Genomic DNA, 17,462 nt, shown 5'->3' on the forward strand with positions numbered 1-17,462 from the left:
CGTCTTCTCGGAAGACGGTTAACGGCCTTTGCTACCGGGAGGAGAAAAAGGCAGTGATCAAAAAGGACCCTGGAAAAGACTCACCTGCAAAATAAAAGGACCGCGTGTGAAGCTGGTCATTGCCTACCGTACTCCTTTGTGTATTACAAAACACCCACAAGGTTCAGCCACTCGCGGTTGGAGAAGTCTTCCAATGCACGGGGCAAAAACCGATTGGAGGATGCGGGCATCGATCCCGCTACCTCTCGCATGCTAAGCGAGCGCTCTACCATTTGAGCTAATCCCCCAGCTGCTTTTGGCTGCTTTCCTTTTGCCTTACAGGTTGTTCTGCAGTGTCCGCTGACCAGTGGACCCGCCGTGGTTGGGGAAATTCATTTGGCTTAGCACCGAGTGCAGTGGGACCGCGGACCGGATTTTTAAAAGCAGGCATATAATAATTACACATAAGCAATAATAAACCTTATTTAAAAGCACAGATTAGCAGTCCTTTGCATGTAACCCACAAGACAGCATAACCGTACCTCGAGTGTTTACCGCATATATCTTTCAAGGAACACCGGCAGTGCGCAAACTCAGTGGGTTTCTAGGTAAGCTTTTCTCTTACGAGGAAGGGAAGGTTAAAAAGATCTTACGAAGTCCTTCGAGCCGGAATCGAACCAGCGACCTAAGGATTGCCACAGCTCACTCACTACAGTCCTCCGCTCTACCAACTGAGCTATCGAAGGCCCCGCTGTTAATGGTGGCTGCTGCTGTCCCTCTAATACTTACCAAGGCCACACTCCAGGGTCTCAAAAGCTTTGAGGAGGCCTAGCGCCCACCTTCTAAAGAAGCTCTTCCAGGCTGCACAGAACAGAGGAACCTGGAGGCAGAAATGCGAGCAAAGGACTCTGCCAAAGGACCCGCTTTCCAACCGGGACCAAGGAAACACGGACCACACAGGTCCCTTCCGTTTCCGTGCTTTTTACAAAACGATAGCCCCCGACACTCCACCCGCGGTGGCTTCTACAGTACTGCGGACGCTTAGAGACCCGGCCCACGACCCTGACTTCTGATTTCTCCAGCCTGGCCAGCATGCCCACTTGCTCTACTCTGGCCAGGCGCCTGCGGGGTTTGCAAAGCCGAAGGCTTACGTTCGCTATTTCCGCTCCTCGTTTCCCTCCGCTGTCTCCGCGGTCGCCAACATAGTCCTACTTTCCTCCTGATAGGAAGGACATTCATTCAGTCAATTAACCCATGTTTGTCGGGATCCCTTCCTCCTATGAGCAAGAAAGATACAAACCACGGAGCTGCTGGAGGCGAGCGGGGCGGCCCAGGGGCGGACGGCGCGGGACGCCGAGGGCTTAGCGACGCCCGACGCGGCCCGGAGCCCGGCGGGAAGTCGGGCCGCTTGCCTCCCCTAGACCCTCGCCCCTGCCGGCCTCACACCCGCGTCTCCTTCCAGGGGCCTGGCGTGCCAGCCCACAATCCTTTGCCCACCAGAAGCTCCCGTGGTTTTAAAACAAAGAAACGCACCTAGAACCCATTTCCTGTGTGCGGCTCGGCTTTCTGTGTGGCGGGGTGGGTGTGCGGGGAGACCGATCTCCACTGCCTGCTCTGCGACCACCGCCTGAGCTACCCCGGGTCACAGTCTCCCCGGGCGAATCCAGGTCAGACGAGGGTTTCAAGCCCCTGGCGACTCCGACATTTTGTGGGGTCCCTCAGCTCAGTTCAGTTCAGTCGCTCAGTCGTGTCCGACTCTGCGACCCCATGAACCGCAGCACGCCAGGCCTCCCTATCCATCACCAACTCCCGGAGTCCACCCAAACCCATGTCCATTGAGTCGGTGATGCCGTCCAACCACCTCATCCTCTGTCATTCCCTTCTCCTCCTGCTCGCAAACTTTCGCAGCATCAGGGTCTTTTCCAATGAGTCAGCTCTTCGCATCAGGTGGCCAAAGGATTGGAGTTTCAGCTTCAACATCAGTCCTTACAATGAACACCCAGGACTGATCTCCTTTAGGATAGACTGGTTGGACCTCCTTGCAGTCCAAGGGACTCTCAAGAGTCTTCTCCAACACCACAGTTCAAAAACACCGATTTTTCTGTGCTCAGCTTTCTTTATATTTATAGTCCAACTCTCACTTCCATACATGACAACTGGAGAAACCATACCCTTGACTAGACGGACCTTTGTTGGCAAAGTAATGTCTCTGCTTTTTAATACGCTGTCTAGGTTCGTCATAACTTTCCTTCCAAGGAGTGTCTTTTTATTTCATGGCTGCAATCACCATCTGCAGTGATTTTGGAGCCCCGAAAAATAAAGTCAGACACTGTTTCCACTGTTTGCCCATCTATTTGTCATGAAGTGATGGGACTGGATGCCATGGTCTTAATTTTCTGAATGTTGAGCTTTAAGCCAACTTTTTCACTCTCCTCTTTCACTTTCATCAAGAGGCTTTTTAGTTCTTCTTCACTTTCTGCCATAAGGGTAGTGTCGTCTCCATATCTGAGGTTATTGATATTTCTCCCAGCAATCTCAATTCCAGCTTGTGCTTCATCCAGTCCAGCATTTCTCATGATGTACTCTGCATGTAAGTTAAATAAGTAGGGTGACAATATACAGCCTCGACGTACTCCTTTCCCTATTTGGAACCAGTCTGTTGTTCCATGTCCAGTTCTAACTGTTGCTTCCTGACCTGCATACAGGTTTCTCAAGAGGCAGGTCAGGTGGTCTGGTATTCCCATCTCTTTCAGAATTTTCCACAGTTTGTTGTGATCCACACAGTCAGGGGCTTTGGCATAGTCAATAAAACAAAAAGATGTTTTTCTGGAACTCTCTTGCTTTTTCGATGATCCAGCGAATGCTGGCTCTGGTTCCTCTGCCTTTTTTGATCTCTGGTTCCTCTGCCTTTTCTAAAACCAGCTTGAACATCTGGAAGTTCACGGTTCACGTATTGCTGAAGCCTGGCTTGGAGAATTTTGAGTATTACTTTACTAGCATGTGAGATGAGTGCGATTGTGCGGTAGTTGGAGCATTCTTTGGCATTGCCTTTCTTTGGGATTGGAATGAAAACTGACCTTTTCCAGTCCTGTGGCCACTGCTGAGTCTTCCAAATTTGCTGGCATATTGAGTGCAGCACTTTCACAGCATCATCTTTCAGGATTTGAAATAGCTCAACTGGAATTCCATCACCTCCACTAGCTTTGTTCATAGTGATGCTTCCTAAGGCCCACTTGACTTCCCATTCCAGGATGTCTGGCTCTAGGTGAGTAATCACACCATCATGATTATCTGGGTCGTGAAGATCTTTTTTGTGCAGTTCTTCTGTGTATTTTTGCCACGTCTTCTTAATATCTTCTGCTTCTGTTAGGTCCATACCATTTCTGTCCTTTATCGAACCCATCTTTGCATAAAATGTTCCCTTGGTATCTCTAATTTTCTTGAAGAGATCTCTAGTCTTTCCCATTCTATTGTTTTCCTCTATTTCTTTGCATTGATCGCTGAGGAAGGCTTTCTTATCTCTTCTTGCTATTCTTTGGAACTCTGCTTTCAAATGGGTATATCTTTCCTCTTCCCCTTTGCTTTTCGCTTCTTTTCTTTTCACAGCTATTTGTAAGTCCTCCTCAAACAGCCATTTTGCTTTTTTGCATTTCTTTTTCTTGGGGATGGTCTTGATTCCCGTCTCCTGTACAATGTTACGAACCTCCATCCACAGTTCATCAGGTACTCTGTCTATCAGATCTAGTCCCTTAAATCTATTTCTCATTTCCACTATATAATCATAAGGGATTTGATTTAGGTCATACCTGAATGATCTAGTGGTTTTCTCCACTTTCTTCAATTTCAGTCTGAATTTGGCAATAAGGAGTTCATGATCTGAGCCACAGTCAGCTCCCGGTCTTGTTTTTGCTAAGGTCTTGTTTTTGCTAACTGTATAGAGCCTCTCCATCTGTGGCTACAAAGAATAAAATCAATCTGATTTCGGTGTTGACCATCTCGTGATGTCCATGTGTAGAGTCCTCTCTTGTGTTGGTGGAATAGGGTGTTTGCTATGACTAGTGTGTTCTCTTGACAGAACTCTATTAGCCTTTGCCCTGCCTCATTCTGTACTCCAAGGCCAAATTTGCCTGTTACTCCAGGTGTTCCTTGACTTCCTACTTTTGCATTCCAGCCCCCTATAATGAAAAGGACATCTTTTTGGGGTGTTAGTTCTAGAAGGTCTTGTAGGTCTTCATAGAACTGTTTAACTTCAGCTTCTTCAGCGTTACTGGTCAAGGCATAGACTTGGATTATCGTGATATTGAATCGTTTGCCTTGGAAACGAACAGGCTAAACTTTAAATCTGAGGTTTGTGTTGTTACCGAACGCACACCAGGGTTCACGTCTGTGGGCATCCACAAAGCAGGTTAACCTCTTCCCATTGATTTAACTTCATTCTGCTGCTGCAAAGGCTACCTACCATTGTGTTGGAGAGCGTTAGCTCGGGGCGGTTTTCTTGGAGCGATGTTTACCACGCTCTCTTTCTTGGGAGAAGGTGGGGTTGCTTGGGGCTTTTGTTTCTGAGGGAAATTCACATAACATACAATTAACTATTTTAAAATATGAACAATTCAGTATCATTTAGTACATTCATAGTGTTCTGCAAATGATCACCTCTCTCTGATTGAAAAACTTTTTCTCACTCTGGAAGAACACCTGTTAACCCTGAAAGTAAGCACTCCCATCTGCATTTCACCCAACCCCTGGCAACGACTAATTGGCTGTCTCCACGGATGTACCTTATTCTGGAGATTTCATATAAAACCGTAAAATATGTGACCTTTCATGCTTGATTTCTTTCACTTATGTTTTGAGACTCATGGACATTGCAGCATGTATCGGTACTTTGTCCCTTTTATGGCTAAATAATATTCCATTCGGTTGTCCATTCTTCTGTTTATGTCTTTCCCCACCTTTTGGCTTTTATAAATAATAGTGCTACAAACATTCATGTACAAGTTTCTGTGTGGATTTATATTTTCATTTGTCTTGGGTACACTTAGGAATGGAATTGCTGAATTTTATGGTATTTGTATGTTTAACTCTTTGAGGAACTGCCAAACTGTTTTCCACAACTGTTGAACAATTGTACATTCCCACCACCAATGTAAGAGGGTGCTGATTTCTCCACATCCTTGTCAACGTTTATTTTCTGTGTTTTTTATTGTAGGCCACGTTTCAATAAGTTGAGCTCAATTAGTAATAAGCAATTTTCTGTCATTAAAGTTTTTTAAATCATCATTTGACTAGTCATTTCTCATCTGCTTTGTACCAAAATTTACTGAAATATTCATCTTATTGTTGGGACAACTTATATCCAAACTTTTCATGATTAATACTGCTACAATAAATGTTATATGTAAATCTTTGTTCACACTTCTGTTTACTTCTGTACCTTCTAGAATATATTCATAGGAGTGGAACTACTTGGTAAAGTAATATGAAACTTTCTAGGCTTTTGACAAATGTTACCAAATTACTTCCTAGAAGCATTATACCAGTTTCTATCATATCATTCTGGAGAAGGAAATGGCAACCCACTCCAGTACTCTTGCCTGGAAAATCCCATGGACAGAGGAGCCTGGTAGGCTGCAGTCCATGGGGTCTCGAAGAGTTGGACACGACTGAGCAACTTCACTTTCACTTTTCACTTTCATACGTTGGAGAAGGAAATGGCAACCCACTCCAGTATTCTTGCCTGGAGAATCCCAAGGATGGTGGAGCCTGGTGGGCTTCCATCTATGGGGTCGCACAGAGTCAGACATGACTGAAGTGACTTAGCAGCAGCAGCAGCATCATAGCATTCACTGAGTAAATCACTTAAAAAATTTGTCAACATGAAAGGCAAAAATAAGTGGTTATCTTAAATTTGTATCTCTTTGGCAGTGAAATGGACTTTTCCTCCCAAGTCTATTGTTCATTTGCATTTCTTTTATAAAGTATCTTTCATCCATATTTTTATTGTTGCTTAGTGCTTTTCTTACTGCCTTGTAATTCTTCAATAATGTTTATGATAAGCTCAATAAGGCAACAGAGGCCTTGACCAGCCTACCAACCAGACCATTCCATCTAACAACAGCAGAATACATATGCTTCTCAAGAGTACATGGAGTATTCTCTAGGATAGCCCACATATTAGGTAATGTCTCAATAAATTTAAAAAGATTGAAATCATGCAAAGTATGATTAAGGTAAACTACAGACTTCAGATAAGTGCTGGGTGATAGTGGCATGTCAGTATAGGTTCACTGCTGTTGACAGTGAGGGAACCTGAAGTGCCGGGGCAACGACACGGTGCTTTTTGCTGAATTTTGATGTGAACTTAAAACTGCTGTAAAAAAATCTATTAAAAATTAATAACTTGTGTACTAAAATAGTAAAAGTATATACTGAGGTATATCCAACATGTTTCAACTCTTAATTCTAATAGGTAAAATATTCAATAGGTATTTGCTCATACACTGAATGATGAAAATTCTTTCTTATACCTCAGGTCTGGGCAATGAAACCACAGGTTAAGAATGGAACACCAGATACAGAAAAGCAAGGTCCTTTGCACCCTCAAGTCCTTTGGGGAGCAGAACCAGGAAAGTGATTAGAAAATGAATTCATCACTTTAAGTGTTCACTTAAATCCAAACTCCTTCAGGAGAGATAAGACATATTAAAATGCTCAGAGGTCATCCAACCATTGCAATTTCTGTATTATTGACAACTGGGTCACTCTGGAATAGGGCAGAGCAGGTATGCCTGTCTTTGTGGGCAACGCTCCATTCTGAGAATGGTGACATTTGGGAAGAGGCTGGCAACGCCACAGGCATGAGTCCAGCAACATTATCTATCCATAGTAAGTCAGGCTCCCCCTCCACCCACCCTGCTCTAAAGCTGAAGCTGTAGACAGGGTACAAGTAGCCAAAAGAAACCAAAAATATGCATTGAGACTTAGATAAATGGAAAGAAGTGTTGAGATATAATATGCAAGAATAATATGTATTCTGCTGTTGTTGGACAGAATGGTCTGGTTGGTAGATTGGTCAAACTAGTAACTAAAGCTAATAAGAGATAATAGTACTCAAACTGCCCTTCAGTTACTTGATGTGTTATCTGTAGAACTCCAGCTGTGTGTGAAAAGTAAAGTTAAAATGTCTAGAAGTGATCTTCAAGATGTCAGTTGACTTCCAGTAACACCAGTCGTCAGTGTGCCTGCCTGCCTGTCAGCATCAGTGTACTCCACCAGTCTATACTCGTGCAGCTAACTGGCTTGGCTTGGATCCCTGTAGAGTTGTGCTAAAATGAAATATCTACATGTCTGATCTAGCTTTAATGACTAGCAGGTGCAGTGGATAGAGGAAACATTCTGACCATTCCAGTATCAGGTATCTATCCAAAAATGCCGATTGAGGTGGCAGTAGCGTCCCTGTGAGAGGCTGTGGAGAACCCAGTTAACCTGAGTTAAAGAAAAATGTTGTATCCCAGGATTACATGTTAGAAATTAGATGATTCCAATAAGGTAGTAGTGTACACACTAGAATCCAAGGAAGCACTTGTAAGTGGGATTCTCTGAGTTGCTGGATTGAAAGTCCAGTCCAGCAGCCTCGGTTGGACTTGATGTCATTGTACGGGATGGCCCTGCACTGGTGCCAACCCAAGCTCACACCGGATCATTTTCTTCAATTTGTCTTGAATTCAGGCCAGTTACTAGGATTCACTCAAGAATTGAAGCCATCCAAAACTGATTTTAGGTAAAGAACTGAAGCAATGGAACATGTCTGGGGACCTGTGGACAGTCCTGCCAGCAGGCCTACACTTTCCGTCCTTCGTGAGGTGGGGTTTCTTTTTTTTTTCTGGGAAAAAATGGTCATGGCTGACTGCCACTACAAAAGCAGGCTTCTGCCCAGTGTGGTAAGTTACATCCTAACAAGGAAAGGAAGATGTTACAGTCCTCATGACTTCCCTTTGTGTCAAGATTTTGCTATGCTTGTTGCTGGATAATCCTGGCGCTGAAAAACGGAGGCAGCACCACAGGGCCACCTGTGAAAGGGAAAGTGGCAGCTGGCCATCACCCCTGCTAGTCATCCCAGGCATTCGTGATGGGAAAGGAACTCAACCCATGGACGCTGAAGTGGGCAGTGCACCTCTAGGACTGCTTATATTCTTTAAACACTCAAGGAAAGAAACTTCAGGCGAGAACTGAAAAACCCGTGCAGTTAGCTGACTTGTAGTTTCAACTCAAATTAAAAGGGACATGGGTGATAAACCATTGACTCATGTGTCTCTTGGAGTTCTGAATCTTTCACTCACTGCCTATAAAATGAACCAATTAATAAATGAAGGTCCTGGCAAGGAAGGAGGCATCCTCTGATTGCTGGCCAAAAGTCCTCTAGGACACTCTCCCCGACTTTTCCAGGCATATAATCCTCAAGCTACAAAGGCAATCTTGGGACATGAATCACAGGACAAGTGAGACGATAAGTGAGCAAGTAGGGTGTCTAGAACCCTTGACAGGCCAAACTTTAGAATGATGGAAGCAGGCTTTCCTTGCCAGAAGCTCAACTACAGCCAGAGGCTACAACCTTTGGGAGGGCAGAGGGCCAAAGAATGTGTAGGAGCTCACATTTTGTTGTCCTGTCCACAACTGTAGGAATTTCTATATGAAGCAGCACAGAGAAAAACCAGAAATCAAATCTGTGTCCTTTATTCCACCAAGTGGGCACATCCACAAGCCACATGCTGTGTCCTGTCTCAACAGGTTGCTGGATGGTTTCCTGGGCCTGAGGAACATGACGACCTGGGCTCTGTTCTCCAGACAGATGGCAGGGGTGGGCAGCAGAGAAGGGCTGAACACGGAGGTTGAGACCTCCCCAGCACTGAAAGGGGACAGAGAGCAAGGATGCAGGACCATGATGGCAGGGACAATAGGCGCCTTGAAGGACCTAACTTGAACATTTTGAGGTGAGAGGCCTCTCCACCCAGGCCTCCATGTCCACGGACAGCCACATCCAGACTGTCGGTAGAGACAAAGCTGCTACCACTCACTGTGGTGCTACATTCTTCTAGATTCTTCTAGAAGTCCCTTTTTTTTTCTGCCATGGTTAAGGTCTGGGAGCAGGAATCATTTGTCAGAATGCAGAAGCCACTTGCTGAAGTCCACCTTTTCAAGATGAGCTGTTTGAGGCTTCAAGAATGAGAGAGAAGGAAGTGGAGAGCAGAGACAAGAGAGGCTACCAGGCCCAAGGACAGAGGCTGGGAGCCATGTGCAGTCGGGCAGAGCAGTGGTCAGTGGAGTCATGGGTTGGAGGCTGAGATACCTCTGGGCTCATTGCCACCAAATCGGAAGAACCGAGGCAGAGGCAGCCTACCACCTGCTGAGGAGACAGAACTTAGGCACCAAGTAACAAAGACTCCGCTGCAGAACTGCCACTCTCTGCCCCAACAGTCTCCAGTGGTCTGCTCCAGACAGAGCCCAGCGGCCAGGGAGGCAGGGCCTACTGCTGGGATATCATGGCAAGTGCCCAGTCCAAGAAAGCCACTGTGGTGTCCTGTAGTCTGAGCCAGGTCCAGTGGGCAGCCTCACTGAGCTGTGTCTTCATGCAGTCCCAAGTCACCTCGCCTCTGGGAGGAAAGCAGACATTTTGGGGGTTGGGAAATTGTGATGTGCAGCTGTGTCAAGTCAAAGAGCTCTAGCTCATACAACCCGGATCCCAAAGTGCCCAGGGGATGCGCAGGGGGCAGGGCAGAGTGAGAAAACCAAATGGGGAGCTGTGTCCCTGGAGAAAGGGCCTGGGGCCACAGGCCTCCTGCTGGAGCCCTGGGGTAAGGTCTCACCTGCATGCCTCATGGCAATGCTCCTGGATCTGGGCCAGGGCCTCAAGCAGCATGTGCCATGTGGGCAGCAGGATGCTGTGGTAAAGAAACAGGAGCAGCTCCCTCAGAGAACGGACCAGCTGGTTCAGGGTGTCAGGGAGCTGGGTCTGTACCTGGACCATGGAGAATGGACAGGTTAGAACGACAGGGAAGGCAGTCCACGTGGGGCTGCACCTTCCCAAGAACACAGCCCATCCAGCGAGAGGTCAGAGCCTTCTCCGACCTCTGTGTCTCCAGCTTACCCTCTGGAAGAGGTTGGCGAGGCTGTCACTGAACCAGGCAAGGTGTGAGGCACAGTGGGCAGAAAGGAAGCTGACGGTGGCATTGGTGTGGGCCCAGGCCAGCTGCAAGCCAGGCCTCACCACAGTCAGCAGGTGGGAGCCCCAGGCTGGCAATGTCTTCTCCAGCCAGCTGTAGGGGAGACACAGAGGAAGAAGGTGTCTGGAGTTTCCCAAGCAGGCTGGCCTAAGAACAGCTGGGGCAAGGGAGGCCTTGGGAGGGGAAAACCACAGTGGCTTCCCATTGACTGTCAATGCCATCACCACCCTTAACAGGCAAGCCCTCTCTCTTCCACGCCTCCCTCTCCCCGCCAGGTCCCCTCCCACCCCGACCCCCGGAGGTCTCACCTGTAGCCCTGAAGGCTGTAGGAGTAGATCTTGGTGCATGCTTGTTGGCCAGCAGGCAAGACACCAGATGACTGAAGCAGCCGGCCAGAAAGGGAGGCTGCAGAGAGGGGGCCTCGGGTGAGTGGGGAGGTTAGCGGGGCAGGGACTGGGGAGGCAGGCACTACAGGCCCCAGAGCAGGCCCAGTGAGGGACGGGGCAGAACTGGACATGCTCACGGGGTCGCAGAGCTGGCTCCACTATGCTCTGGAGCACATGTGGAGGGAGGGATGCAGGCCAGGGGAGCAAGAAGGGTACAGCCAGGTGGAGCTGTGGACTTGGGCATTAGGAAACCTCGGGTTTGAGGGTCAGCCTTTCTACTTCCTAGCTGTGACCTTATGCTAACTGGTAAATCTTTCTGAGCCTCAATTTCCTCAGAAATTAAAAACAAGATAACACTACTCAAATAAGACCATGAATATGCAAGGATTTCTACAATGCAAAGCACAGACACATCTGTTAGAAAAATGTCTGTTCTGGAGTGTGTGCGGGGGCTGGGAGTGGTACATCCAGCTCTGTGTCCCTACAAAAAGCCCCTGCCTATCTCCTTTGCCAGCCAATCCCTGCTTACCCTGGAAAGAGCTGTGTGACCGGAAGTCATGGCATAGGAAACCTATGGCAAAGACCAGCACCAACAGGAGTAGCCGTGTCCAGGGCAGCTGGAAGCCCCGAGCCTGCTGCAACAGACTCTAAAAGGAGAAGGGGCAGGTTGCAGTGGTCAGAAGGGAGAGGGGCTGGCCCTGGCCTCCTAAGGCAGGCCTCAAGCTAGGCCTTCCACAGAGAGGATCCAGCCCTCACACTACTCCAGAGGTGGTGGGGGCTCCAGCGGCAGGTGGGGCAGGAATGTTATACAGGTCCAACCCAGGGTGTGCAGAGACCACGAGGAGAACAGTCTATGGGTGGTGGTGGGAGGCGAGGGCAGCGGGCTGGGCGCTGGCACCTTGCAGGCCGAGTCGCAGGTGACGACATCCTGATTGCTGCCGCTGCCCTTTCTCAGTAGATCCTGGTTGGTAAGCTTGAAGGACTGAATAGTTTCTTGCAAAGACTTCTGCGTCTGTAGAGTAACAGAAGTCTAGGCTGAGAATGTTAAGATTTAACCCACGAGGGAACGCTGAGCTTCCATTCCGCTTAGTATTTCACGCCAGAAGTGCTAACAGAGTGCCTTCCCAGAAAGCGGGGCCAGTGGCGGAGGGTACGAACCCAGAACCCAGACAAGGCCTAACCTGCCATGTCTTCCCAGCTCACCTTCTTGGGAATCCGCTCCCAGGACCTGAGCAGGTGCTCCAACAGCAGGCTGTGGGGAAAGCACAATCCTTTCCCATCAGGAGGCCCACCTGCCCCTCCCGTCCTCCATGGGCCCCAGCTCCTTCAGGTTGAAAGACCCTCTATGCCCCGTCCTCCACCCCCACAGAGAAGCAGCTTCCTGGAAGCCTCCCTGCAAAGCCCCCACAGGTATGAGCCTGAACAACAGTGACAAACATCCCCCTTCTGCTTTCAGACAGGACACACGAAAAGTGAATTAAGGTTTCTCTGTGTGGATCGGAGGCAGGTGACCCCCACCCCCCCACCTGCCTGGACTGTGACAGGTGCTTGGGATAGAGCTGCCGCCATACGCTGGTGCTGAGGGGGTCCACCATCAGGCACTCGGTCAGGCTTCTCAGGAGCTGCACAGAAGATAGAAGGGAGAGACCGCCGGACCCCGGGCAATGGTGGGGAGTGCTAAGAGCTAACTCCCCCTCTTAGTGCCAAGTGGGGCCCCCCAGGCAGCACTCCACCCTGAAGGGCAGAGAAATTGTGCCCATACCCTCAAAATCTCCAAGAGGCTGTAAAGGGGAGGAAGGGGCTCCTGAGATCAAAATTCACTTGTCTGCAAGGGACCATGAGAGACTGGTCAGATCTGAACAGGCTGCCTTTCCAGCTCCATTCTTCCGAGGGTGAAGCATAAGGGAGCCAGCAGTTGGCTGTTGGGACCAAGCTGGGGAGGGGGGCAGAGAGGGAAGAAAACAGGCTCCCAGTGGCAGGGCCTGTCAGCAGATAGGGACCTCACAACAGACCCCAAGAAGGAGAAAGGCACCTCCCACCAGCTCCTCACCTCTTTCTTCATCTCTGGAGGGCAGCCAGGGGTGGCTCTGGACAAGAAGGAGGGGAAGTAGGTATGTAGCGTGGATTCCGGCTTTGCCCCAAATGCCAGCACCTTCAGTCGTGGGTATAGCTGACATAGCTGCTCCTGCAGGCTGTGGAGGGGGTTGAGAGGAGAGCTGAGCATAGACTCTAACTGGCTTTGTGTGCTGTGTCCCTTGTGCCTGCTGCAAAGTCCACACCCTGCCCAAGGTGGTGGTCATGAAGGGCCTTATAATGGTTCTGCATCTTTCTAGACTCAGAGACTTCTTGGAAAATCTGCTCAGTCATGGGTCCCCTCCCCAGAAAATGCCCACAGGCCAATCACCATTGAGGGCCCATGTAATTCCAAGGGTTCAACGATCCCGTGAACACGTGGGTTGATAATCTCAGATTGAGGGTGGCAGGAGGTGAAGGGACAGATGTAATGTCCTAACCCTCTGCTGGGGTCCTTCACAGCAGGTTGTGCCCTGGGACAGCCCTACCTGGGAGTCAAGGAGTTGTTGGGCATATAGGCAAAGTCCAGAAGTGGGAAGAGGTCCTTGGGGCCAATCATGCCAAAGCCCTTGGTGAGGTTGGGGTGCATCCTGTGGGGGAGAAAAGAAACAGGCTTACTGGGGAACACCTGCCCTGGCCACGGTCCCAGCTAAGAACATCTAAGAAAAAGGGCATAAACTCCACTCTATCCCCCCAACTTCCTGGCTCCCTCCCTTTCCTTCTTCACCACCATTCTGACTTGGGAGGAGCTGGTCCTGATGCTTCTTCATATCTATGGAAACCAGGATCACAGCATCCCATTTCGCTGAAATAGCTACCTGAAAACACCCTGGGCTTGCTCTTCCCCTACACTCCCAATTACTCACAGGAGCAGCCGATCCAGGTATGCAATGGCGAAGGGAGACAGAGACTTGATGCCCAGCACAGGCAGCATAATCCCCAGCCACACTGTGGAGACAAAGGTCAGGGAGGAAGCCTCAAGCCTGGATCCACTGGGGACATTAAAGAGGAACTTCCAGCTCCAAAACGTTTCTTTCTTTTACCTCTCAGTCCCTCGGTGAGGTTGGTAAAACCCGCTTGACCCAGGGCCCACATGATGGTCAGACACTTGGCTGGTCGGCTCTGGTGGGACCTCAGCAGTTCTAGGAACTGGGGAGACCAGTGAGGGAGGCAGGTTGGGAAAGGGCAAAGCACCAGAAGCACCCCCAAAGCCAAAGAAGACAGAATTCAACTGGGAGAGGACAATGGAGCCGTGTGGTAACGTGGTGGAGTGACTCAGAGCACAGACTCTGGCACCAGGCTATGGTCTTCACTCACATTTATCACTTACTAGTTGACCAACTCTACAAAGTAACTGACCCCTTCTGTGGCTCAATCTTCTCATCTACGAAATGGGAACAATAGCGGTACCTACCTCATATATGCACATAGTGCTAATGCCGTTAGCTAACTACTTGTCTTACAGAACCTCCCGCATCCCTTAACTGGGTTCAACAGAGTCAATTCTGCCCAGTCTCCCCAGTCCTGGCCTCCCAATGGCCCCATCACAACCCTAGCTCACCTTGCCTAGGTTCGTGGTGACAATCTTGGGCTTGTCTTGCAGAATGGCCTGGATACAGATGCGGTAACCGTGCAGTGACTCCCCTGGAGATACACATTCTCAGACCCATATATACTAATCAGCACCCCAAACCTGTAATCTCCCTTTTAACAGCTGAGAGCCCAGAACCCAGGCCCAGGGAGTCCTAGCATCCTCCTTCTTTTCCAAGAGTGCTGGAATTAGCATGTTTCTCTGCTAAAACAGAACCTCTTCAGGTACTCTAGAAGCAGGAAAAAGGGGATTAGGTTCCCAAGATAGGACTGGCCTAATTCTCACGGGACCCTCTCACCTGGAGTCTTATCCAGTTCTTGTAGCATGGTGAATAGACAGTGGTCAAAAAAGAGCTCCAGGGATCCTGCAGCCTTTGCCAGTAGCCCTCGGATGATGCCACGCAGCTCCCGGCTCACCAGGCTGTAGGGATAATCTGGGGTCGATAGGCCTCACATGAGAGCTAGCACCAGAAGCCTCTGCTAGCTCTGAGGCCTCTGCTTTGCTCCCTGAGAACTGTAAGTGAGGGCAGAGGTCACTGCACTGTGGCTGGCATCCTCCCTATTTCAATGAGGCCCAGAAACTTTGAAGCCATGCTAATCTGAGGACAGCTCAAATCACCCAGGTAAGTCAGGGCAGTGGGGGTCATGGGGCTCAGTTACTAAGTAATGCGCTTACATACAGCCCTTTCAGAATTTTCTTCAACTCATCTGGAGAACTAACCGTGAGGATGCTGGCTAAGTGTGGGTTCACTCGGAGGTACTTGGAGCTTGTAGTTGAGATAGCTGGCCAGGTCCTTCAACCACACAGATGGGTTCCCAGAGAACACACTCTGGCTCTTGTCCAGTTCCTTCTGCAGATCTGCCAGGTCCAGCTGCCAGGAACACAGGCCCCTCATGGTGAGTTGTGGGTGTAGAGTAATGGGGTAGAGGTGGGGAAATGGTTGAACTAGGTGGTGGCAGGAAAAACAAAGGGTGTCTGCTTTTCGATGCAAGTATGTGGAATGCCATACTTTTGTTGCATCCAGATCTTCAGAAACTAGAGAACAAGATAATTGTACCTGGTGATCTCAAGAACTAATACTCTTGGGTCCCTCACATGTTCAAGAGGAGAAACAGAAGACCGAAAGTGAAAGATCATTCCTTCCTTGGCGGTAGGAACCAGTTTTTCTAAACCCTCTGTGTATCTCTGGAATTTCCAGGTTTTCCTCTCACTAATCTATGGTTCTCTATAAACTCATTCCCTTTCTATCCTAAGCGCAGACACTGCATCCCACTGGGTTTCCATCCTTTCCTGAAGGCCTCCTCTTAGTCAGCAGTGTCCCTCATCCCACAGGTCCCTCAGCAGCCCGTCCCTGTCCCACTTCTTTCATCCTCTCTACTCCTCAGGTCCTCATTCTTCCCCTGCCTAAAGTCTCGGCACACTCACAGCTTTCAGTGCCTCCTCCAGGCTGCGAAAGCGGCCCTGCTTCTGGTTCTGGTTGGTGAGGGTCGCCACCTTCTTAGCCTGCTTCTTGTTCCCCGGTTTCTTAGGCTCCACAGCAGGAGGTGGAACCTGCTCCTTATTCTGCCGCTTCATGATTTTCTCAAAGCCCCGCTCATACAGGGTGCTTGTCGTCTGGATTGGAGCTGGGGTAATGACAGGCAGAGAAAGGGGGGCAGCCCTGAATCAGGAGGGCCTCACAGAAACAGTGGTCCCTCCCCACACACTGGCACTTAATCTCCAGAGAGGAGCCTGCCTCAAAGCCCCTTCCTGCATCCTGCTTAAGGACCCCTCCTGGTGGCTTCTTTCAGTTCCCACAGCTCTTGAGTTCATGGGCTCTTTCAGAGATAAGGCATTTCTTTATTAGGAAATCAGAGTATGGGAAAATTGGGCAGGTGGGTGGTGTCCAACACAGAGGGCTGGCTTCTTTACTGAGTGGCTACCAGTTTGGGAAATTACAGTTTTCCCATCTTGGTTCTACCCCAGTTCCTCTTGGTTCTGATGTGACAGTTCTATAATCAACAAGTGGCAAGCATTCTCTGCTCCTCCAGGAGGCTTTGAGGAAACAGGCACCGCTTGGAATAATACCTGATGGGTGTGGAGATGCATACGGTGGATCATTTTCTCCCACTGCCGGGCCTCATGAGCGTCCGGGTCCCCACGCCCACCCCCTGCCTGCAGGTTACTTAAGGCGGGGGCCCAGTGTGTGATGAACCAGACAGCCTCTCCGCAGTTCCCGGACACCTGCCCGGCGAGGCCAGGCTATAGGGCTCGGGGACAGCTGGCAGGGAGCGTGTGCTGTCTGCTGAGAGTCCGAAGACCGGAATCCCGGTCCCCTCAAACAAGTGATCCTGGGGAAGTCGTCTAACTTCGTTGGGCCTCAGTTTACTCATGTCAGTGGCGAGGACGGCGACCTCCCTCGCGCTGTCTACCTCTTGTGAGGGTCAAGAGAAACGCCAGGGGAGCGCCGGCTGAACTGGGAGGTACCGATCCGCAGGAGAGCTCGCGACTCCAGGAGCTCAGGGGTGTTTGGACCATCTGGGTCCCGGTAGCTGCTCGCTACCACCCGGGGTGGGGAGGTGGGGGGCAGACCTGGGGCGGGGCGAGGGCTACACGGGGCGGCGGGCTGGGTGGGTACTCACGGGTCAGGTCGTACTTCCATACTCCGTTCGCCTCCCCGAGCGCCCGGCGGTCCCCTCCGCCGCCTTTACCACTGCCGCCGGCCCCAGCCCGCCGCCCCTTCTTCACCACCTCCCAGCGCCCCCCACCTGCCGTCTTGGCCGCCATGGTTCCGACCCTCCCGCCACGGCCACCTCCCCGAGCTTTCCGGTCCGGCGCGGACGCGCCGCGCTCTGCCACGTCTCCTCGCAGGGCTTCGCGGCGCGTGACGCCACCCGCAAGGCAGCTTGGGACTTGTAGTCGTTGGTGTTTGCCGGGTTCTTCCACGCCAGGGGTTGGCGCGGAGTCAGGAGCCTTTCTCAGCAAAACAAAACAAAACAAAACAAAACAGCCAAGCAAAAGATATTGAGATGAGAGGCTACTGGTTTCGGACAACTTTTATTGAGCCAACCAGTCCATCCTAAAGGAGATCAGTCCTGGGTCTGATCAGTCCTTCAGGAAGGACTGATGTTGAAGCTGAAACTCCAATCCTTTGGCCACCTGATGCGAAGAGCTGACTCATTGGAAAAGACCCTGATGCTGGGAAAGTTTGCGGGCAGGAGGAGAAGTGGACGA

At 50.1% G+C, this 17,462-nt stretch overlaps 1 protein-coding gene and 2 non-coding genes across 3 annotated transcripts; all 3 read right to left on the bottom strand.

Annotated features, from left to right (window-relative positions):
* Positions 1-214: 214 nt before the first annotated feature.
* Positions 215-287, bottom strand: TRNAA-AGC (transfer RNA alanine (anticodon AGC)). The gene has a single exon. It is a non-coding gene; the product is annotated as a tRNA-Ala (tRNA).
* Positions 288-636: 349 nt separating this feature from the next.
* TRNAY-GUA (transfer RNA tyrosine (anticodon GUA)) lies at positions 637-725 on the bottom strand. Its single transcript is given in 2 exon segments — positions 637-672; positions 689-725. It is a non-coding gene; the product is annotated as a tRNA-Tyr (tRNA).
* A 7,964-nt stretch (positions 726-8,689) lies between these two features.
* On the bottom strand, positions 8,690-17,015 carry TMEM214 (transmembrane protein 214). The gene is made up of 17 exons (XM_052648377.1): positions 16,871-17,015; positions 15,675-15,874; positions 14,970-15,120; positions 14,548-14,682; positions 14,220-14,302; positions 13,702-13,807; positions 13,525-13,606; positions 13,147-13,248; positions 12,636-12,777; positions 12,116-12,207; positions 11,789-11,837; positions 11,484-11,597; positions 11,115-11,232; positions 10,508-10,604; positions 10,124-10,292; positions 9,843-9,994; positions 8,690-9,629 (listed from the first exon to the last, which is right to left on the bottom strand). The coding sequence occupies exons 1-17, from the start codon at positions 17,013-17,015 to the stop codon at positions 9,503-9,505; spliced, it is 2,064 nt and encodes a 687-aa protein (XP_052504337.1). The 3' UTR covers positions 8,690-9,502.
* Between the last annotated feature and the right edge of the window lie 447 nt (positions 17,016-17,462).

Source organism: Budorcas taxicolor, chromosome 11 (genome assembly GCF_023091745.1).
Source record: "Budorcas taxicolor isolate Tak-1 chromosome 11, Takin1.1, whole genome shotgun sequence".
Lineage (NCBI taxonomy): Eukaryota > Metazoa > Chordata > Mammalia > Artiodactyla > Bovidae > Budorcas > Budorcas taxicolor.

Excerpts from the sequence above, each read along its gene's own strand:
- TMEM214 (XM_052648377.1), bottom strand. The coding sequence starts at position 17,015 with ATGGCGGCCAAGACGGCAGGTGGGGGGCGCTGGGAGGTGGTGAAGAAG. Across the intron at positions 13,808-14,219 it reads TCACCACGAACCTAGGCAAG|TTCCTAGAACTGCTGAGGTC; the intron begins GTGAGCTAGGGT and ends TGGTCTCCCCAG. Across the intron at positions 9,995-10,123 it reads TCGCCAACCTCTTCCAGAGG|GTACAGACCCAGCTCCCTGA; the intron begins GTAAGCTGGAGA and ends TCCATGGTCCAG.